The sequence below is a fragment of the Nilaparvata lugens genome, chromosome X (assembly GCF_014356525.2).
Source record: "Nilaparvata lugens isolate BPH chromosome X, ASM1435652v1, whole genome shotgun sequence".
NCBI classification, from domain to species: Eukaryota; Metazoa; Arthropoda; class Insecta; order Hemiptera; family Delphacidae; genus Nilaparvata; species Nilaparvata lugens.
In genome coordinates, this window is record NC_052518.1 from 33,831,921 (window position 1) to 33,855,815 (window position 23,895).

At 32.2% G+C, this 23,895-nt stretch overlaps 1 protein-coding gene across 4 annotated transcripts in view; it reads right to left on the reverse strand.

The window, feature by feature from the left end:
- Positions 1-23,895, reverse strand: part of LOC111055929 (talin-1) — a 257,646-nt gene that overhangs the window by 38,315 nt on the left and 195,436 nt on the right. For 2 of the 4 annotated variants that reach the window (XM_039443188.1, XM_039443187.1), the window contains exons 21-28: positions 22,014-22,292; positions 20,468-20,546; positions 16,364-16,513; positions 15,050-15,174; positions 14,115-14,240; positions 3,222-3,338; positions 2,284-2,469; positions 835-1,048 (exon numbers count right to left, since the gene is read on the reverse strand). In XM_039443188.1, coding sequence (XP_039299122.1) covers positions 835-1,048; positions 2,284-2,469; positions 3,222-3,338; positions 14,115-14,240; positions 15,050-15,174; positions 16,364-16,513; positions 20,468-20,546; positions 22,014-22,292 — 1,276 coding nt within the window. Of the gene's footprint in view, positions 1-834; positions 1,049-2,283; positions 2,470-3,221; positions 3,339-7,020; positions 7,514-14,114; positions 14,241-15,049; positions 15,175-16,363; positions 16,514-20,467; positions 20,547-22,013; positions 22,293-23,895 lie in introns of those variants that run through there. The other 2 variants (XM_039443190.1, XM_039443189.1) reach the window with 2 other exon arrangements.

The window sequence follows — 23,895 nt, forward strand, 5'->3', positions numbered from 1 at the left end:
TAAAACCAGTTTATTTTGCCACTATACAGTATACACGCACACATTGCATATGGAATTGAAGTATATGGAGGGACAAGTTTAGCTAATTTAAACAAAATACTAAAACTACAAAAAGAATCGGTAAGAATAATTTTGAATATTGATAATAATCAACAGTCATGTTGGTCACTTTTTAAGAAGCTAGGATTTATGACTGTGTATGGCCTTTACATCTACAAAACAATTTTACATGTAAAAAATAAAGAGCACTCATTCAATAGGCAATCAAATGTTCACGATTACCATACAAGATATAGAAATGATTTCATTATAATGGAACATAGGAGAGAAAAATTCAAATAAAGTCCAACATATATGGGAATGAAACTCATGAGGTACCTCCCGAATGGTACAACCCATCAGAAGCGAAACGGATAGGGAAAGATTTAAAATCGAGTTGAAAAAGTACCTAATAGAGTTAGAAACTTATAGTTTTGAAGAGTTTTACCGTGGGAATTAGGGATACATTACCTACCTTGTCTGTTATTGTCGTTTTTGTTGTGTTTCTTTCTAGTTTTATGTTTAAGAATTAGAAGTATTTTTTAATGAGATGACGCATTCATGTACAATATACATTGTATGTCTTGAATGAAGAGATTGATTGATTGATAGGTTTGGGTCAGTTTAAAATGAATAACAAGATTTCAACTTTCGACTATGTTTGTTTAGCCAATTCTTCGAAATCGACAATTATGTTATACATATTTGAACATGTCTCGACCTCCTCTATCAATGTGTATAGGTTTTAATTCTGGGTCTCGCAGCCCATATACTAAAGTGAGTATAGTATATTACCTTTGAGTAGCTCGGCGACAGCAACCAATTCAGTGACCGATTGCGCGATCCTTATTGAAATCGGAGGAAGACCTTGTCTGGCTTCAGTGGTACCAGGCCTGCTCAGAATATGGAGTACACTCTGCAACAGCTCTCTGTATTGCAAGGCAACATTCTGTCCAGCTTGCAGGACTCTAGTCTTCAGTTCGCTAGTTTCGGCAGTGTTCGATGTACCCTGATAAGTGATTTTAATAAAAACATACATAGATATTTGAAATTTATAACTGTTATTTGATAAAAAAATGTTTTTATAGATATTTATTCTTTATTGATCCATACAATAAGTACATCATCAAAATTATAGGGAGAGAAAAAAAATAAGGTAACCTTGTTCTTTATAAAAACGATACTAGTCGTAGTGCGTTTGCGCAGTTGACGTTTCCGTTGGGATCAATTCGGTTTTATGTGATAATTATTGAGCGAAACTGGGTACTGAGCAGTAGCGGATCTACAGCTTTAAATGTATCAACTAGAATTTTTAATAACTCGCTATTCATATTTACTGGTTACTGTAGGAAAACATAAAAGTGACCAAAACTCACTTATTTTCGGAAATCTGACCAAGGCTTATAGTTTTTATAGTTTTTGGAGATGCTGGATGCGAATCCGAAAACAGAATCTTTATTTATAAGGGAGTTACAATTTGAGAGAGAAAGAGATGAGTAATCAATTACGAAATATGAATCCGCAACAACTTGCGCTGCGGCACATAGGGCTGGCACAAGGAACAGCCGAGTTGAAATGTGGACCGTTTCCATTATTACAGTTCCCGTCATTCGATCTCTAGTCATGTTGCAGCACTGAATTTGTGGTAATGGAAACGAGGCTTGAAGAACTTCTTTTAGTACCTAGAGTGATTTTTACTGCTTAGGGAATAAAAAAACTCCATTTAACATGGGATCATGAGAAACATCTCTATTTCAAAAGCTTGAATTGGAAATAGATAGGAAGATCGAAACAAAGATGAGAAACTATCTAGAATTGTTGCATGTCCGACTGAATTCAAGGCCAGAACCAGAGATCTGATAAACTGATGAAAGACGTTTTTTGCTATGCTTATTGCATACTTATGTGTATACACATTTATCAATATTTGATGCTACTAAAAAATACCAGCCTACAAGCGTTTTTCATCAGCTGATCAGATCGCTGAATGGCCTTGAATTGCAGACGGCAATTTACAGATTTAAATGTAAAATGAGATTTAAAATGAGTTCATTTTTTGTTTGACAACCTATTTTTAGGTTATGTATTCCAGGTTATCACAACTTATTTTAGGCTAAGTATGTCAACTTGTCAAACATCGACGTCCCTTCAGAGAAAATTTCTGACAACAAATAGTTGATAGTGGGATACGGGCCTTAGATAACTAGACATTAAATGATTAGGAATAGTTGTAGAAGAACCTACCTTGCAGATTGTCAACATGTCCGATATTGCTTTGCGACCCATGTTGGCAGCAACAATGATATCCTCCTGTTTACAGCTATTGCCAGCTGCAACTGCTTTGGCTGTGGCCACTGTGATTGGCTTCGTACAGCGTACCAATTCTTCCGGTGTAGCCTTTTTCTTTGTAGCTTCAACTGAGCCAAGAGCCTGTACAAATATTCCATCCAATGTAAAATACCACAAACAGACAAAACCCTCCAGAATTTATCACGTTGCATTTCAACAATTAATCATACTGTACTAGGCTTCACAGAAGATATTCCTTTGTCTAATAAAATATTTGGTCAAAACATGAGAAGAAGTGATCTGATAATAAAATTAATAAACAAGAAAGTTCTCAATTAGCAATCTAATGATAAAAATGTCAGATAGAGGGTAGAGGGAACTTTCTTACAAGAAGTCAGCTGATAATAAAAGTAACAAGTTGGTTCTCAATCAGAATTCGGATATAGATAAATAATTTATCAATTATTTAGTGCAATTATTGTCAGATGGCGAGCAGAGGGACTTATACAGAGTTGGTGAAAATTATTGAAACAGCTGAAGTTTATTATTTTTTATAAGAATTGAATGGAAAATCAGGTCGCTAAGCTTGTTGAAAATTTAGTAAATCAAGAGTTCTTTAATGTAATAAACTAATGTTCTGTAATTGGGTAAACTACCCCAACCTATCTTACCCTTGGAAATATAGTGAATTTCAAATTTGGTTTTCAACTACATAATATAATATTAATTTGTAATTGCAATCTATATTTATGCAAATAGTCGAATGAGTTAGTCGGTTAAGGTGAGCGAATCGAACCTGCCAAGTTGGAATGACTAGTTTTTCTTTAACTATCAAATTGTAATGGTCTACAGTGCAACAAACAGTAATGAGTGAGTAATTGATTTATATTTACCCGGATTTCTTGGGCAATTGCTTCTATTGTAGATTCGAGAGCTCTCGTGCCCCTTGTATGTTCATCTTCAACAGCTTTTACAGTTTTCAGTAGAGATGTGATATTAGTCACCATCACCTGTGAAAATAAACAACAAATTAATGTAGCAGCAACTCGCTATGCAACGGATTGAAACGGAATATACAGTAAAAATGGTAATTAGGTACATTTCAATTCAATTGGATGTATATTGAGTTTAAGAGTTCCTCGAAAGTATTTATAGACTATAATGACGGAAAAACTTTAGTAGGCCTACAACAATGTTCTATCCCATGATCTGGAATTGAGTGAGAAATAGTGGTAGTTGTAAGTAAACATTAACCGTATTGTAACAACCTTCAAGAAGAAGTGACTTCGTTTATGTATTGTTTACACAATAAATTGTCTTTGCCGAGAGAATATTCAGGGAGCCAACAATTTTTACAATTCAAAGACAAATTTAATATTATAAATACTGGAATGATATATAATAATTTGTTGCTTTATTTAAAATAACAAGTACCCTTTCACCTTTTTTGCAAACACTACCGGTTTCGACTAACTATGCAAATCTGAAAAAAAATGTTTCAAGCTATTGACAAAAAATAATAAGAATGGGTACTAGTTATTAAAAATATCAGTAAGTCCTATGTAAATGAATCAAACTAAGTAATAATATAATACTATTGCAAATTAGTTATTCACCATGACAGATGACTTGAACAAAGTTGAAAGCAATTAAAGGATGCAAATGCAAAGATATATTTCAATGAAGGATTATCTCTAATCATGTAAGTTTGTTATAGAAATAATAATCATGCTTATCAATTATTTTCTTATCAATAATTATTATTCTCGAACTATTGAACCAAATTGTTGAGCATGCAAGATATTACAGTACTTTGTAGATTGTTTGTTTGTTTAGTTGACATGAATAGCTGGATTGATGTTGGCACAGCTGGTATTGTGATTTGCAAATTGATTAATCTTGGTGAGCCTCCTATTCGTTTATAAAATTAGTATCTATGATGTTTTGCAGATTGGTAACAAAAAGATTCAATCAATGTTTTAAAATAGCTGTCTGTGCAACTTGTGTGTACAACCGGTCATTGCCAAACAAGATTCACACTTCATTGGGCCATCTATCGAGTTTGGAAAAACAGTTGCTCACAACATTTTTACCAACACTCAAGTTATATTATTTACATTGATATATATTTTGGTACACGACTTGTGTTTTACGCACGGGATGCAGGAATCAGGCTGTTTTGCGAACCGGTCCTGTTTCGACTGATTTCAAGATTGAGTTGGGAAAATTGAATTTAAATAGATCAGAAATGTATTTATGATCATAATTTCCTTAGGTCCCATACACTACTAGTTGGATTATTTTTAAATATTCTATTAAATGTAGAAACTTTTATTGCTTTTGTAATAGTTTAGGTGTCAGTTGAAAATTGCAATTGTTTTATTAAACACAAACATGGAAAAAATTGAAAGAGGTGTTTTAAAGTACAGAATACCGAAATAATCGATTTTTGCGTAGATCCCCTCATAACTATTATTCATCATCCATCAACTATTATAATTATTCAAACTATTACCCCCTTATTCCCTATGACTTGTCGGATGTGGGATACTGCTATTGTATGGAAAATATAAATGAGTAAGAATGTATGAAAGGTGATGAGGCTCTCAGAATAGTATTGTACTAGAAGTCTTCTAACAGAGGCAAGTTGGAAAAATGTAACATTCTAGACAAAAATTTAAGGTTTTAAGAGTCAACTGACGAAGTATTATATTACACTGTATAAAATCAAGAACTACATAGGTCTAATTACGGCATGTTATAGATCAATAAGATTCATTAAATTTCACATGAAATATTTTATAAGTATGGACTATTAGAATAATTTGAGTACAGTACTTTGAATTAATTTATGATAATGAAACCTCAACCAAAATTAGAAAAACAGTTTTCTCAGAAAAATTAACTTTTAACGAAGATCATCATACAATATTATGTTAAAAATGTAATTATCAGTAATAAAAAAAAAACGTTTTAACAACAATACAAATCAACTAGAGCATTGATTAATTCCTGTTAGTATTGATTAGATTGAATTTGTTAATATCCGCAAATTAATACTGAGTCAATGTTAATTTTCAAAAATGAAAGCAACATCTATGATATCTCAAGGATCATACATACCTAGGCAGTCCTTTTAATTAACCTCGCAGATTAAATATTTTAAATGTTACTTGAAAATCATCAAACTCAACATTCCCTATATTTACAAAATTCAATTTTAATTGAGAACATTTAAAATTGAGTCAATGATGATTATGAGTTTACTTAGGGAAGTCAGTTTTTCATTGAGTGAGATTATAATTTGAAAGATGGATTTTAGTTCTATTTAACAATAGCAACACTTTGACATGGCTGACTAATTCCTGGTGTCAGATTTTTTGGGTCGCACCTGATTAATTTCAGGGCCTGTGACATGACATGACGTGGCAGAGTGGCGTAAGAAAAATATTATAATTATTATAATAATCATAATCATTATTATTAAATAATGGATTTCAATACATTAATATTGATAGGTGATTAACATGAATATAGCATTCATAAGTGATCTGATCTAGTTAAAACTAAATTTCAACTACTTAGATGATAAGAAATACAACATAAAATGATGTATGTGCGAATCACTTATTGGAATCATTTGTCAACCAATAAGAAATTGATCAATCTTACTCAAATATTGATGTATTTTAGAGAAAAATGAGTAAATTTTAGCGGGCAGTATTCTTTGAAAAATTTAGTATAAGTATTTCAATTTAGGAATAATTCAATCATATGTGGGAGAACCTATAATACGCTGAATATTTATGACATATGAAGTAATAATTAGGCTATGCTACCGCTAATATGATGGATCAACAAATAAGACGAAAATATGTTCCTGCAAATTCAACCAATAGTAATTAAATAAAAATTCATACGTTAACAAATAATTGTATGAGGAAGGAGAAATGATAGTTTGATTTGATTGCAATTTATTATGTTAAAACTATTCTACTTTGGATAACTCGTCAGGGAACAATCAAAACAGACTAATTAGATATAAGTAATCCAACGTTTTTAGTCAGTAAATACATTGATAAACAAGGTTTTTGTCTTCATCATACTTTATGGATCATCCGTCAAAATCTAAGGTTAGCCTACCTTTTAATAAATTCTAATTATATCGATAGAGGGTTGACTACAGAATGTTTTAGAATAATCACAAATAACTTAATTTTCAAGGTGAAATCTAAAAACTATACTACGAGAATTAATGCTCGCAGGATGAGGATTTCATCTAAAAAGTACTAAATTTTCAAAGGAAACGTATCAAGAATATTTTTGTCTTGAACTGATTTTCTGTGCTATCTCCGAGGTGGGTGAATAGAATATCATATCTTTGCATTTTATCTGTTGTTAATTTCTTTGAAAACTCACTAAACCATTGTAAATTCAACTTGGTGAATTGAAATACTGTAGCTGATTTTCAGTCATTGACTTGATTTGATACCCTTTGGGAAGGGTAGGTGATGAAATGAACTCCTCGGTTGTAGGTAAGAAGGTCAAATTACTGCATTTCCTTTTGAAATCTCTACAGATTTTTACATAGCATTGCATTTCAAAGTTCATATACCCTTTGAAGCACCCGGTATTTCATGATAGTTTCCGATATAGGGTCTGCAAAGGATTTCTTAAAATATATATTACAAATTACTTATTGGAACATTTTATTCAAATTAATATTAAATCAATGACAAAAATATAAAAATAAATAATAACGAAAAATTAGAGATAACACCTCAAGTGTGACCAAATATTCAATATGTTGAACAAGCTCTAAACTGATAAAAAACTTGTTACATAGTTTATGTATGGAATAAAGCAAATTAATTATCATTGTTAATGAAAAAGCGAAAAAGTGCAGGGAGTTTTCATTTTTTACTGCAAAGATTATTTTATACTTGATAAGACACAGTACATATTGGATATAATACTATGAAATAGAAGTTATTAATTTGTTCGTAGACAGCAGTAATGTGTTTAAATTAATTAAATTCCAGCATATGTTTACTATCTTTTTTGTCAGTCAATGAATGAGTTTAATGTGTTAGTTTGTTATTGAAAATATCGAGCGTGGTAGATGATTGGCCATAAGAAGTCGAATCAATTCCTCTTCTTTGGAATAGATGTCCTTGGTTGCCTGCTGGGGAAAACCAGAACCAACCAATCAGATCATCAATCAACCTCACTTCCTTAGTCTCTTTACATTCTAATTTCTTCATTTCCTATTTCTTTTACAACTATCATTATTTGCCATATTATTACCGCTTAACCAAATACTATCATGTAGGTCAAATAGATCGTTAAGATTCTTTTCAGCCTTATAAAAAGATCAATCCTTTACTATTTCAATTCCAATTTAACATCAATCGATCCCAAGTACAAAATACAGATCGATGAAATTACTGATAGACAACGAAAAACTAATTTCTTATTTTTTATCAAATACTGTTGTTTATACTTTTGTAAAAACAGGGTGCTCATATTTTAATTCACGACAAAAGTGACATTTTAGACAATTATATGGTAGTTGATTACAAAAAAGCATTTGATACTTCAACTTGATTGGTGAAGAATTAAAATGAAAACTACTTACGTAAAAATACCCGCAATGTAAAAAAATTTCAAATAATTCAAAAGCTCATCAATTTTCAAGATGGAGGGGGATTTCCATTACCGATTAGTTTTAATAATCAATAACAATGAGGCAGGAGTATTTTAAACATTAAAAACATTAAGATTAACTTGCAATGTACGAGTTAATATGTTAAAAATACTACCAACTTCTACTAACATAAGTTAGAGGTATAGTCCGATTGAAATACTTTAACAGCTGACCGTTCTTCACATGTAATTTTTTCAGAAACCTCAGATTTAACAGTATTTTGTACATGGAGATATACTTTAAGATGATATATAGGGCAACTACATATTTTATGAGCTTGAGAGGCATGCTCCCAAAATCGTCACCAAGGTCTCGGAGGTCAACTAATTTCAATCAAAACCATGAACGTTATTTTTTGTTTGATACATATTTGAAATAATTTGTTAGGCATGTTCCTTCACCCTGATACGTTAATGGTAGGATTGATAAATTACTCGTTGGTATCTGTTATCGCCCACCAAAAATAGGTCATTTTACAGATTTCGAAAGTGCCTTGCTTTCTATTATGCCTTGTTATAGCCGTATACTAGTTATGGGGGATATGAAGACCGACTTGAACATGACAATCGTAACTTTGACTACTTTCAACTGACTACTATTTTCCAATGCCTAAACATGACTATTTTACCTCTCGATCCAACTCATCATACTAATGTATCTGACACACTCATTGACCTTCTCATTGTTAGTGATCCTAACGAGGTTGTTCAAGCAGGCCAAATCCCAGTCCCAGCTATTTCTGGACATGATTTGATCTACTGTGTACTTTCCCATAAGATACCTAAGCCAGAACAGAAAATTATCACTTATAGAGACTTCAAAAACTTTGATGAAGCCGCCTTCCTGACTGATGTGGCTCAGACTCCATGGCATCAAATTGAAGTGTTACCCTTAGTTGATGACATGGTCAAGACTTTCGAGAATTGGACTTTGACTTTATATGACAAACATGCACCTTATGTGACAAGGAGGATTAATAGAAAACGACGAGTACCGTGGATGACTGAGGACATACTTAAGATGATGGGACGTAGAGACAAAGCACATAGAAAATTTAAAAAGACATTTGACTTGGACAGTTTGATAGAGTATAGGAGCCTTAGAAATAGAGTTAAACAGGAATTACGGAACTCAAAGATTAGGTACTTGAATTCGTTTATGACAAACAATAGACAAGACTCTAAATCACTTTGGCAGGGAATAAAAGAATTCGGGCTTGGCAAACAGAAATCGTTGAACAATAAAAATGACCATTTCGTTTCACACTCTAACCAACGCGACGAAGTTGTCATTGCTAATCATATCGATGATCTTGAAGAGCAGGTTACAAACTTAGATTTACCAATTACTGATCAATTTCATTTCCATCCAATCTCAGAAGAAGACACTTTCAGAGCAATTCAACGTATTCATAGTAATGCTACGGGTGTAGACGAAATTCCTATTAAATTTATCAAGAAGATGTTATTTGCTGTTTTACCAACCATTACATACATTTTCAACAAGTCACTTGAAGAAGGCATTTTCCCTGAAAACTGGAAGTTTGCTCTGGTTCGCCCTCTAAATAAAGTTCCATCACCCAATAAAGTTGAGGATTTTAGACCAATCAGTATTTTAGCTGCATTGTCCAAATTGCTGGAAAGACTCATTCATGCTCAAGTTGTAAAATTTCTAGACAACAATAGTAAGCTTCATAACTTTCAATCAAGCTTTAGAAAATTCCATTCAACTGAGACAGCTCTGCTTCGTGTCACTGATGATATAAGGTTAGCTATGGACCAAAGAAAATGCACCATCCTCACCCTATTTGATTTTTCTAAAGCATTCGATACTGTTGATCATACAGTCCTTCTGAATAAGTTGGCTATTCTTGGTTTCAGTCACAACTCGTTAGTTTGGTTTAAATCCTATCTATTAGGTAGGAAACAATGTGTATCTGTCGGTGACAAAAAGTCTACTTGGAAAAACGTTATGCATGGAGTACCATAAGGTTCAATTTTATGCCCTCTCCTCTTCACTTTGTATGCTAATGACCTTTCTTCCATTATCAAATTCTCCAGTTTCCATACTTATGCAGACGACCTTCAAATCTATTTAAGCTGTTCCATAACAAAAATTAATGAAACAGTTGGAATAATGAATCAGGATATCAATTCGATAGTGGAATGGACAAAGAAAAATGGCCTCAAGCTTAATCCCATCAAAACACAACCCATTATAATTGGATATTCTCGTCTTATAAACAATATTGACCTTGAATCGATTCACAAAATTAGTGTAGACGGTAATGACATTCCTTACTGTAGTTAAAACTTACTGCTCAGTTAAAAATTTAGGCATCAATATGAATAATACTCTTGACTGGTCAGAACAAGTGAACAAAACTTGTAAAAAGGTATTCTCAGCCATGCATGCATTAAAGAAAATGCACGATATTCTCCCTAGAAACATTAAATTATTATTGGTTCAATCTTTCATCTTCCCACATTTAATGTATTGTAATTCTGTTCTTAACGATATGCACGTCTCTCTGAATGATAAACTACAGCGGTGCCAAAATTATTGTCTACGTTTCGTCTACTCTCTCCAAAGCCATGATCATATCACCCCAGCCCACATTGCTAGTTCAACATTAAAGCTTGCCGATCAAAGGCTTTTTCGAATAGTCAAGCTTGTTAGAGATATCTTGAAATACGGTAATCCGAACTATTTTAAAGATGATTTCAAATTTGTCTCTGAAGGTAGGAGGATAGATGCTTCACATACTAGAACCGGAGAAAGTACTTTAAGGATACCCAATCATCGAACTACTATTTTCACAAAATCCTTCTTAGTCAGTGCCTATCGTGCATGGAATGCACTTCCTGTTTCTATCAGGTCCATCGAGAGCCGAGCGAGCTTCATCCTGACTTTAAAAAAACATCTTTTGGAACAAATGACTAAAACTGTCTGGCCCTAGAACGATCACATGACAACCATCCCCCACCCATCCCACAAATACAAACCTTTAAACCTGTTATAGAATGGATTGTATATATATTATATAAACTCATGTTATTTTAATTATCCACTGCTACTGCTGTATATTACTTAAAGTTGATTACCCTGATCTACTTTCAGCCTACTTCATTTTATTAATCAATAATTTGATCTTATCTACCTATATAATTATTTTACTCTATCAATTTTCTGTTTTTTTTTCTCTTAAATATTTATGTTAATTAAAACTTTTACAATATTTCCATTAATAAATAAATCCTTAGTTTAATTAATTAAATTAACATTTTGGCAGAGAGTTAGTGGGGAGGATATTTTTAATATTCTTTCCGAAGACTGGACATTGATATGTCCAAAGCTCCGCCAATTTATGTAGATGCATAACAATATAATATCTATAGTTATTATATTACAAATTACTTTTTCATATCATATACGTACAGTTCAATAATTATTTTCTTAGTCTATATTATGTAAATTCATCTATAATTTTGCTGTATTGTAAGCTATTGTATATAAGTGTATAAGCCAGTATATTGTAATCTACATAAATAAAGTACTCAATCAATCAATCAATCAATCACATAAGCCCAAAAACAGATGATTATAATAATTTATACTGTATTCCTACCTTCAGTAAGTATTTTCAGTAATAACATTGTAAGGTTCCGTAGTAGAAAATTGTGAATCGATCATCTAAAATAATATTCTTGGTTTTTGTATCTTCAAGTTGTGATGCTGCGATCTGCATTTAATATGTATTCAATATGATATTGGAATCTTCTTATTTTCCATATGTAGAATCATTCAAAATATGTTAATATTTTTAGTAATATCTAGATAAAATAATTATAACATTATTAATTAGAGCTAAACTACAACAAGAGCTTTTTCGGTTTCCTAAAAATTCTTGAAAGTGTGAGGAATTCAACCGTTAGGAATTTTAGTTCTGATTTTATCAATAGAATAGATAAATATGATTCTTTCGGTCCACAAAGCTCGTCATGCAAGTTCCACATTTTAATATCACATTATTTAATTCCACAATAAAAGAAAATAATAGAATGAACTAGTACAGTTAAAAACATGCAACATAAAAATACTTGAATTAATTCATGTTTTTAATAACATTCATGTTTGGGTCTTATAAAAAAGTGTAAATTGGTTGAATTTTTTTCAAGTGATTGTTGAACTGAACTAAATAACTGAACTGAACTGAAAATAATCAAAATTGAAAGTGATGCTTTAATAATTGTATTATAATTTTGACACGATTAAACTTTGAAATACATTCAAGCATTTAATTCATAGGCATAACTCTCCTACCATAAATTATCAGGGAATATGAATCAAGTCAATAAGCAGTCGTTTAATATGTTAAGATGCTTTTAGAAGTATACAATTAATATTATTATAACAGAGTAGAGACATCATCAGATCCATCATTGATCTTCCCGTTAGGAACTCCCCACCAGCAAAAACTTAATATGAATAGTCATTTTGTACCAATAAAAATAATTTTCTTATTTATTCGAGTTCATTAATGAAAACAATTGTTATCTTATGAGTTATAGAATGTTCTTAAACAACATTCGAACTAATTGAGTAAATTTCAACAATTTACTAGTTTTTAGTAGTGAATGTTTCATATTTACAGAAGGACAAAGTGGAGAAAAAGTAAGTTTGTTTCTTGAACCCAGGAATTGAAGGTAAGTTCTACAAACCTTGAATTTAATCTACAATAAATAACTTGATAACATGCGATACCGAAATTTCCAGAGATACGGTATGTTAAAAATCAACGAAATTTTAATATTACTACAACTCTAATGCAATGATGGTTGTAAGGCTCTGATACAAGTGGCTTGTGACCAAATTATAGTTATTTTTTATAAGTTTCAAAATCACTATTAAAAGAGCGTTGTCAAAAAAATATATTTATGTTTGCAAATATCTTAAATTTGAATTTTGCAATTCTGATTGAAATACATATTTATCATTCAATTTTTTTTGATAAAAGATCCTCCTGATTTTTCAAATTATAATTTGGATAATGACAAATTTGTGTATGATATAATAGCGTATATGCCTAACTTCGCTATTAACGAATTATAACCATTAGCTGGAAACTAATAGCCTATATTTCCAGGAATATAGAAAGAAATTGATTGATGAGTGAATACAATAAACAATGGAAATTACAAATAAGTAATGGAAAAGGAGATGAAGTGGTGTTTCACAAGTGGGGATTTTTATCAGATCTAATCTTACAAGAATCCACTATAGAAATAGTACTGGTTCAATAACGTAATATAACGTATTAATATTGAACAATAATCTGAAAAATAGTCTCATGTGTCTATAGGTTAAAAATGGAATTATTAGTATGAAGATTAGTAAAATATGTAACTTGATTACATTGTAGATCAGTCCGGAAGTATGTCAGTGTTACAAGAATCAACCACAACATATTATATCATAAACCCAGAATAACCCAAACAAATCCTGGAACGTCCAATGTCGAGTTAATTTGAATTCAACGTGTTTCAATATCCGATACTTTGCATTTAATTTCATTGGGTGAAAACTATTGTAAATACCAACATTTGGAAGATCATAATACAACAATGGTGAAGATAAAATATCCAACTGTTTAGGTCATATATTTATTGTGTTGTACCGTAAGACTGCAATAGGAGAAAAATCATTGCTAACAATAGAACAGAGTATATTTGACAAGTGATTGGATATAATATACTAAAAATCTTTTTTGTAGAGCTGACACATAAAGCCGGCCAATCAGATTGGAAAACAATACAATCAATTTCACAACTGTATTTTCTGCTAGCAGAAGAAACTTATTTCTATCTTGAAATTTTATCATAATTGTCAGATATTACAAAGCACCACTATATCATAAAAATCTATGTTGGTAAGCGAAACGAAGAAAATACTTCATAATTAGAAGTGGGTTATGATTGTAAAGGAATTTACAACTTATAAGGGGATTATTTTTAATAAGGAAAAACAGTTTGAGGAGGAAAACAATGCAACAAAATCAGTTGGAGAGGTCAAACGTTACCTTTGCAGAGTCCTTGAGATGATTCATTGAAGGGTCGTTGATTGATTTTCCAGATGCAGCTTTAGTGGCTTGAATCAGATCTCCAAGTGCGGATGCTACATCTTTCACAGCATTGATAAGCATAACCTGGATGAAAGAATTACAATAATCAGAAACGCATCAGATTACACAAATAAATCATGCTCAAAATCACAGTCAAACATTGCAAATTTGAAATATTTTTAATCTTATAAAGATCAACGCACTCACAATTATTTTGAATACTCTGAATGAAGGATATGCATGTTCTGAATGTTGAGAAATTGAGAAAAAAAATTAGCAAAACGTGTGCGTTGGAGTGAGGATATAATTTAATGTTTTATACAGCTTTTCTTATGACAGTTTGAGATAGGAGTAATTGTAGAGTTAGATAGAATTTCTTCATCTATGTAGATTACGCTTACAATATATGCTGGCTTAGGCACTAATTCACAACAAATAAAACGTAGCTAACTCTTCAATGAGTTTTATAAAATATTACTAATTACGGTCAAAACATAGTGGAGCGGCAAAAGTAGCTTCAAGCAAAGACTGAAGCTTCAATCCTTGATTTATTTTCAAGCTTGAACTTAAAGCTTCAATTAGCTAACAAGTTCGGATATTCTTTTCCAATTTCTTCATTTTGCGGACATATTGAATTAGATGCCTTTATTCATGTAAATTACAATATATGCTAAGTACATTTTACTCAACATAATATAAATCAACATATCATACTCAACATAATATTTTGATGAGTAAAATACCTAGAAGGAAGAAATCTCAAATGCTATCAATTTTATTGTTCAGTTTGAAGAGCCTGATTTAGGTTTTTTGTGTGAAGAAAAATTTTATTTCTCAGCTAGAGCATTCTCTATAACATAGTCTTTTGACTGGATTGGGAAAGGTAAACAAACCTGTGCTTCTGGATTGTTGGAACCCAGAGATGCGGCTCCATACTTGACAACATCTGCTAGTTGCACTATGGTTGTAACAGCGTTCTGAGCAGCCACAGCCAATTGCTCTTGCGATGAGGCAGCACCTAAAGACCACTCAACTCTCTCAACAATTGAAAATACATTTTCAAATACTACACCACTCCTTTGGAGATTGTAAAGAATATTATAAAACTATAAATAAATAAATAATAGCTGCAAAAACCTTGTCAGCATTAAGGCTGGAGGAGTACCTAACACATTAAAATACTATTAGCTATACAAAAATTCAGAAAACATTGTGGCTTATATCTTCAGAAACATAAATTTTTACAAGTCAGTAATCGTTTTAAACTTGAACATCTCAATTGAAACTTCAAAACTATTATTATCCTACCACTGTTGCACAGTTATTAATGTGAAGTTTTGAGTGTATCATACGTAATATGTGGTTTTGTTCTTTTATATTTGTGCACCTAATAGTAATAGCACAGTAATAGCACCTATTAGTAACAGTTCAATAGTAATTAAAAAACTATGTTGACATAAATATTCTAAAACTGTTTTATATAGTAGGTTATTAATTTTTACTGTACTAGTTCTTTATTGCCAGTACTGGTTCTTTCTTTTTAAAAATGTTGTTTGATATTTATCGTATACTTGATAAATAATTTATGTAATTATTACATAAATGTTTTTTGTTATGATAAGGAAAGACTTGGCTCCAAAGAGAATCAAAATGAATAATTTAGTCTATTATGTCATAATAGCACACTGTTCTGTCATGTATTTATATAGTAATATTTATTTCAATTATTCATTTATTCTCAAGGATGATTGGTAAAAGAACAACAGGAACAGTTCAAAACTGTTCCTTTTCCCAATTTTGATGGAAATATTCCAAAAAGATTTTCTCATTTTCTACAATTTCATGCCAGCCAATTTCATGAATAATCTTTTTCACTAAATTATTACTGATAACTCATAAATATTGAGTTTCGTGAAAAATGATGACAATATAAAAGAAACACAAACTCACTACTCACAATAGCCTACGATTGATGACTGTTACAAGGACTTTATTATAATCTGTTAAACCAGCTGATGGCCTCAACTAGACCAAATGAAACTTCCTCTCAATTTTACAAAAAATAAATATTATTGAAGAAAGGTTGCGGTAACGTACTGAGAGAAAATAGATTTATGTATTTTTGGAATGATTCACATCTATGATATAATATTTAAATTGTTTAGAAATGCTATACTATTCTAGTTGGAAACTGAGTTTCTACTAACCAGCCACCAAAGTTTTGGTATCTTCAACAAGAGCTCTGGCAGTTTTCAGGATGTTTTCTCGATGGTCGGCGAAAGTTTCATTTTCGTTTTCGGCATGAAGAGTTCCAGCAGTAGCAAACATTATTGTTGTATCCAAATCACCAATGATTCCTTAACAAAATCATGAAACATCACACTTAATTCAGGATAAATATACTATAATAATTTAAAACATGTTTATAAGCAAACGGCGAGGTTGGTCGGGTGTTTTTTTGCAAATTCACTTTTTACCACAAAAGCTTTGCGGTGCTACAAAACCAGTGTTCATGGTTTGTTGATATACACAAGAGCTTCGAGTTAGCCTCGTAAAAAATAGTCAGAAGATCACAGGTACGGTGAATGAGGAGACCACTCCACATTTTCACCAAACGAAATGTGGCGTCCAGGGAAGGTGAGACTTGGAAATTCCATAACTGTTCTCGATGCTACAAAAACATCAATTACAAAAAAAATCTTTATCCGTCAACGTTATCTTAATATTTAGCTACTAGCAGGTAACCCGTGCTTTGCAAGGGTCTATTCTAAAACTTGACGTAATGAAATCTAGAAGAATTGAAAATAGGCCTATAAGAATCCTCGGTTGATTAAGAATGTATAATCAGCATTCCAAGTAAATCAGTCCAGTAGTTCAGACGTGATAATGTGTCAAACATAATTTTCTTATCCTCTACACGTGTTTAAGTATTTAAGCCAGTTCTTTCCTTTATTATAGTATAGAAGATGATAGATAGATGGATATATCATCCCTCTATCTATCATCTTCTATACTATAATAAAGGAAATGAATGAGAATAAATTTTGAAAGGTTTGAGATATCGATGTGCGGTTTTCACCATACCTTTTCTCTGGAAATACTGTATCGGAATCAAGTATCATATATGACCAAATTTCAATTAAAAAAAGGAGTTGGATTCAAAATGGCGGAAAAAATTTGGGTGCGACGGAAAACCTGTTTTTATCATTCGAAAAGGATCCCCAATCATACCTATCTTCTAATTTCCCTTTTAAGAGAGATGTTCTGCTGCTTCCTTACAACAACTGAAAGCATGACAAATAATTGAAAACTTGACGAACTGAAAACTTTATGTAATCAAATATTGAAGAATTTAAAATAGGTTTATAACCATCCTCGGTTAAGCAAGAATCTATATGCAAAATTTCAAGTTAATCAGTCCAGTAGTTCAGACGTGATGATGCGTCAAACATAATTTTCCTATACTTTACACCTGTATACATGTATAATCCAGTTCTTTCCTTTATTATAGTATAGAAGATAATAGATGATCATTTTTATTTCACTAAAAGATAGAATAAGTTGAATAGTTTCCCTTTCAGAGGGAGTTTTGACAACCCACAAAACTCATTTTTCATTTAAAGATATAAGGAAAAGGTGCATATGACCTTATTTTTTGCTCAGCTTGCCAAAATACCTCTCATTCCAATATTAAAATTCTCGACTGACTGTACAGTGAGGGCTCGAATAATTTTGAAATTTTAATTAAATAAAAATGGAAGAGAATAATTTCTTTATGTAAATATCAACACCTTTATTCAAAAACATATTAACTGCATGCGTTTTCATATTGCCGATACAGCATTGATGAAACTGTAGACGTTTATTTAGCACTTTGTCTCAAAAAGCTGTTCTAGCTGGAAAATAATTAATGCATGCCACGTGTAGGCTTAAACATTGCATCAGGAAAACGGAGTTTCAAAACTATGAGCCAGTTGCACGTACGTCTGTTAAATATGGACATTAACGCCGATTAAAAAATCAGCGTTAGTTTTACAGATTCATTTCTGTTCCACAAAGATCGGTTAGTTTTTAATTCCGATTAAGTTTTCCGGTTAACTAACTAAAATTTTAACGGTTTCACAATCCAGCAACACTGTAATTTATCCGACAGTGATGTTATTAAAATTATTATTCTAAACAAATGGCAAAAAAGTGAGGTTATGTTATTGAAGCGGTAACTATTCATTACGCATGCGCCATAAAAATGTTCTGTCTGTCGCCAGTGTCGCGCTATCTGCAAACGAACCAGATCGAAAACTAACCTCAAAAATCAGAATCTAATTTTGAATGCTAATATCAGCTAAATACTCTTTTTTGTTTTATTAATGGATGAAATTCATTCATATATTTAGCTCATACTTTGAATTCTGTAGTTTTTTTTACCGAAAACTAATTTTGGAAGACAGCTATCAGCAGTAGGTACCTGATCGGCGTTAGATGGATTTAATTCCCCATGTTAAAATTTTTTTACGTCGATTAGTTTAATCGGCGTTATCGCTTGAAATTTCTTTTTTGTGCAACCAAAATGCATCAGTCAGTGCTAATCTCGATTAAAGTATAGCATTTTATCGCAATTAAACGTTAACCGACGTACGTGCAACTAGGGGAAAGTTTTTTTGTAAACAGATGTTTTTGAGATAATTTCTTTGATGCAGCTGTTTCACATTCATCATATTATTATACAGAGTTTGTGAAAATGAAAATATTTATTAATTATCAAAACAATACTATTATTATATTTATAATAAAATATTATCATATTATTATTAAAAATATCTATAAATTATCAAAACAATATTATTGAGGTTAAGTGGTATCAGGTAGAAAGCAATAATAGAAACAGATGTTCCTTTTTTAATTTCGACCGTATGATTTGGTGATTTTTTTTATGAGATCGTATGTACTATTAATGAATTTTGAACATTAATTCTGAAAAATCTAGAAGGAAAATTGAAATTTGGGCTTCCAGGTGCACGAGATTGATATTTTTAGAATCTATTTGCAAAATTTGGAGATCTAAATCATTCCCGTTTTTCCGGTATGCAATCCACAAGTTGACATGTTTTGATGCGAACAAACGAACACACTTATCATATAGATGTTATGTTTCATAAGGCATGGTTATGGTTATCTCTTTACGGAACGCCATCATCAACTTCTCACAACGTCTATAGGAGTGTTGGAACAAAAACGAAAGCCATTGATGCTATTTTTCGTCCATAAACAAAACTTCTCATTTTCCCTCAAATTATAAAATTTTAATATGCAAGTTACAAACTGGGAAAATGAAAGTTGAGTTTTGTTTGATAATGAGTATGTAACTGCTATTCCAAATTAGCCATACTTCTCTGCCCAACCATGTACAATGTTCCACTTACCTTTCGACTAACGGCGGATTAAATTGACATATTCATAACTAGTAGTTCTGTGAACAGTAGACCTCGCGCTCAGTAAGTTACATTGGCCTGTTTTTATGTTTTCTCAAAAATTAATGAATAATTCATCAATTTAAAATGTCTAGAAAAAATCCGAAATAAACATATTGCTTTCTGTCCTATCGTACCGTGACGTGTCGTCCCGGCACAGTATACATACATACAGTATGGAAACTTGGCTAGTACCCTGACGCTGAAATCCGCCATCTTTTTAGGAAGCGCCGCATTGTAATATTATTGATGATAGGTTCGGATCACTTTAATGATCCGGATCGATTGATCTCATTCACTGCCACGAGCCAATCAGAAGACCAGGATTGGAACTTCCCAAGGTCACGTGACGTGTTCAGTATTGGCGTCATGTAAAAAGCATTGGTTAGATAGGCGATTGATTACAAGTTTCCATTCTGTACTTATTCTGTGGTCCCGGAATGTGAGTGTGAGCGCTGTTATCAGGTCTGGCTGCAACTATCTACAACGTTGATGGAAAGATACATTTTCAAGATGTTCGATGTTTTTGAACGGGTAGTATTATAGCTGATTTATTATGAATAATTCTATAGTCTGATTTTTACTCTAATATTGGCGTATGAAGGAGGCTCCTTTTTCCTTTGAATGCAAAATTTCCAAAAACCTTGTATATACGTCGACGCGCAATTTAAAAAGGAACATACCTGTCATCAAATTTCATGAAAATCTATTACTGTACCGCGTTTCGCCGTAAATGCGCAACATATAAACATTTAAACATTAAGAGTAATGCCAAACCGTTGACTTGAATTTTAGACCTCACTTCGCTCGGTCAATAAATGGGTTGAATACATTTTTACTTACCAGAGACAGTACTTGCTGCATTGATACAAGCTTGAGTACCACGGGAACCGGCTTGCAAGGCGGCAAGCACTTGAGAAACCTGCAAATATATTTCAATTTATTACATAAAGTACAACATTAAATAATTAATTCATTTGAAGAGCTATGAAGTGTTAAAATGGATGGAAATATTCAATATATTTCAAGTGTGTAATACATTATATTTAATTAGAATTCAACCCATTCTCCAGTAAAGTATCAGTATATTTATTCCCATTCTTACTATTTTTTCAATTCTATTTTTTATCAAATATCAATAATACTGTCCGATTCTATGGAAAGGAATGTAATAGGAGAAGAAGTGTGGAAGAGGAGAGCTAGCTGCTTACATGTTTCATGAGTTAAATTTTTTTGTCAATAATCACATGCTTTTATTTATCAAACTATTCAGTCACTATGTAATGCATAATTTCACTGATTTTCATGAACCGTCTATCAGTTTTATTCCTTCAATTACCTCATTCTTTTGTGAGGAATGTATCATAGCTTAAAATGTTTATTTGTTATACAAATAATGAGTAATTGTGTACAATTCGCAAAATTTATTATTATGATAATTATCCGCCTCAAGTTCCTCAAGACTGACCAACGTATGAAATATAAACAATCAATTCACTAATTTAATTATGAATCAAAACTGAGGTGAGAAACAAAATTAATATTCCCATTTAATTACGGTAGTTTACTCATTGATTCATTTTCTTGTAGTATTGATAGAATTGATAATTTTTTGACTTTATACTTTACTTTAAATTAAAATACATTTATAGATAGACCTACAATGTATCTATACATTTTTTACTTTTAAATGTAAGAATAAGAATAATTTTATTCCTTTAATGCATAACAATGCTATCGGAAACGTCAATTTGATAATAATACCGTACATAACTTCAGGTTTAAATTTTACAGTAGTAAAATGTACATAATAATAATTCATCTATACAAGGTATTTTTCAATAGAATAAAGAATATAACATCAAATAGGATAAAATAAAGAATACACCAAAAACATAACAATACAAATATTGAGAGCACTTATACTTAAAGATTCTTTCCTGCTTTCCTTATTCTTTCCTGCTGTGAAATGGTAGATTAAAGAAATCTGAAAGTGAGTACAATAGATTTTCTAATAGGAGGCGCTCTATGTTCTGTTTATAAGTTATAGTTGGTAAGTTCCTGGCTAGTATGGGCAATTTATTGAATAATTTCAATGATATATGATTCGGGCTAGTTGCTATCCTATTCAATCTAGTACATCTATTTTTGATTTGTTCCTAGTGTTATGACTGTGACCTAATGTATCTATGAGCATTTATGAATTTCTATGAATGAATAAATTAATGAATTTATTTCCTCCAATAAAAAAACATCTACCATTCCAAAGACAAAAAATAAGAATGTAAATTGAATTGAGTAAATTAATTTTCACCCTATAGAAGAAGACAAGCGCAACAATTATTCTGGATTTATCAGTAAATGGCTAAATGGGAGACACGTGACATACCTTTTCTGACAATGTATGAGCATTATCGGCCAGATCTCTGTGAGCCAAAGTGTCAGCTGGTGATGCCTGTACACTTCCGGCCGCGCCTACAATATTCAAACACGCTCGACCAAGTTCTTGCACGGAAGCGGCCAAGCGAGCGCTGACTTCTGCATTGGCGGTGGCTACAGCTGCACCAGCCGAGTCCGTAGCCAACTGGGCATACTGATGTGTCAACTGAGCCGCCAGAACACCCACTTGAGCCACATGATCTGGTGTCGACGAGGACGACTTCATCACCTTCATAAATGAGTAAATAAATGAATGAATTTAAATAAATATATTACCTCCGGCATAAAACATTTACCGTTCAATAGACATAAAAAATGTGAATGTAAATTGAATTGAATAAGAACAAACACTTCTATCCAATTTACATTCCATTCTATTCAATTTCGATTCAATCCTTGAAATGAAATAGAATGGTATGTGAATTGGATAGCAATAAAAATGTGAGTTCCTCCAAAAGAAATTATTGATGAGTAGAATACAATTATTTATTAAAGTGACTGTAATATATTATTATGGTTAGAACGCAAACATTACAGTGCGTCTTATTGCTTTTGGTTCCCCCCTCATTCTCTCTCTCTCACTACCTAGCTCTGTCTATCTCCGAGGAGGAGGAGAAGGGTGCTTTTCCCCGGCAGAGCTGAGTGAGACCCCAGTCTTCTTTATAACCGCAACGTTACAATCGCATAAAGTAAGTCAATCCGCATTTTATGTATTTTTCCTCGGTCCTCCGTATTCTGTCAACCCCTCTAAGTTACCCCGCGCTGTTCATATTATGTACAGGTTAATATGGCAACACTGTCAGAGGAGACAGTTAGAGGGAGTTAGTGGACACTAGAATAAATTGAGAAGATATACTGTTTTTTAAAATAAAAGTAACTTATGTGTTGTGTAATTTAAATTAATAAAAGTTTAGTGAAAAATTTAAATATGTGTTTTTAATTACATGAAGTCTACAAATACAACAAGATTAAGTTGTTAGGATGTAATAATTTCAAGAGGGAAGATGTAATATTATGTACAAGTTACTATGGTAACACTGTGAGAGGAAGCAGTAAGAGGGAGTTAGTAGAATGAATTGAAAAGATGTACTGTTTGTTAAAATAAAGGTAAGTTATGTGTTGTAACCATAATCTACATTATCTATAGAGTATAGTTTATTAATCGAAAAAGAATTTGAAGAGTTGTCATTATAGAAATACAAGTCATCAAGTAATATTCTAGTCTGTACCTATAAAATAACATTTATTGGACGTCATACTCACTCTCTCTCTCTCTCTCTCTCTCTCTCTCTCCAATGGCGCTACAGCCCAAATCGGGCTCTGGCCTCAACCAAAATACGCCTCCATCCATCTCTATCTAACGCCGCTCTCTTCCATCCCCTTAATTGTAACATTTCATTAGCATCCTTTTGCACTCTATCCTCCCATCGCTCCCTTGGCCTCCCTACAGGTCGTCTTCCTCCAGGCTGACCAACTAACACTTTCCTTGGCACTCGTGTTTCAGGCATTCTTTGCACATGCCCTGCCCATCGGAGGCGCATCAATTTTATGTGGGCCGATAATTGGGGCTCTGCATAAAGCTCTTCCAATTCAGCATTCGTACGTATGCGCCATTGTCCATCCTCGCAAACCGGTCCATAGATTCTTCTCAGAATTTTTCTCTCAAACACATCCAAGATACCCGCTGTTCTGGCTGTGATGGTCCAAGCTTCACTACCGTAGCAAACCACCGTTCTTATTATACTCTTATAGAGCTTTATTTTACATATACGGTGTACATTTTTATTCTTGAGTATGCTCAGTAATGAGAAAAATGTGCGATTGGCGGCAAG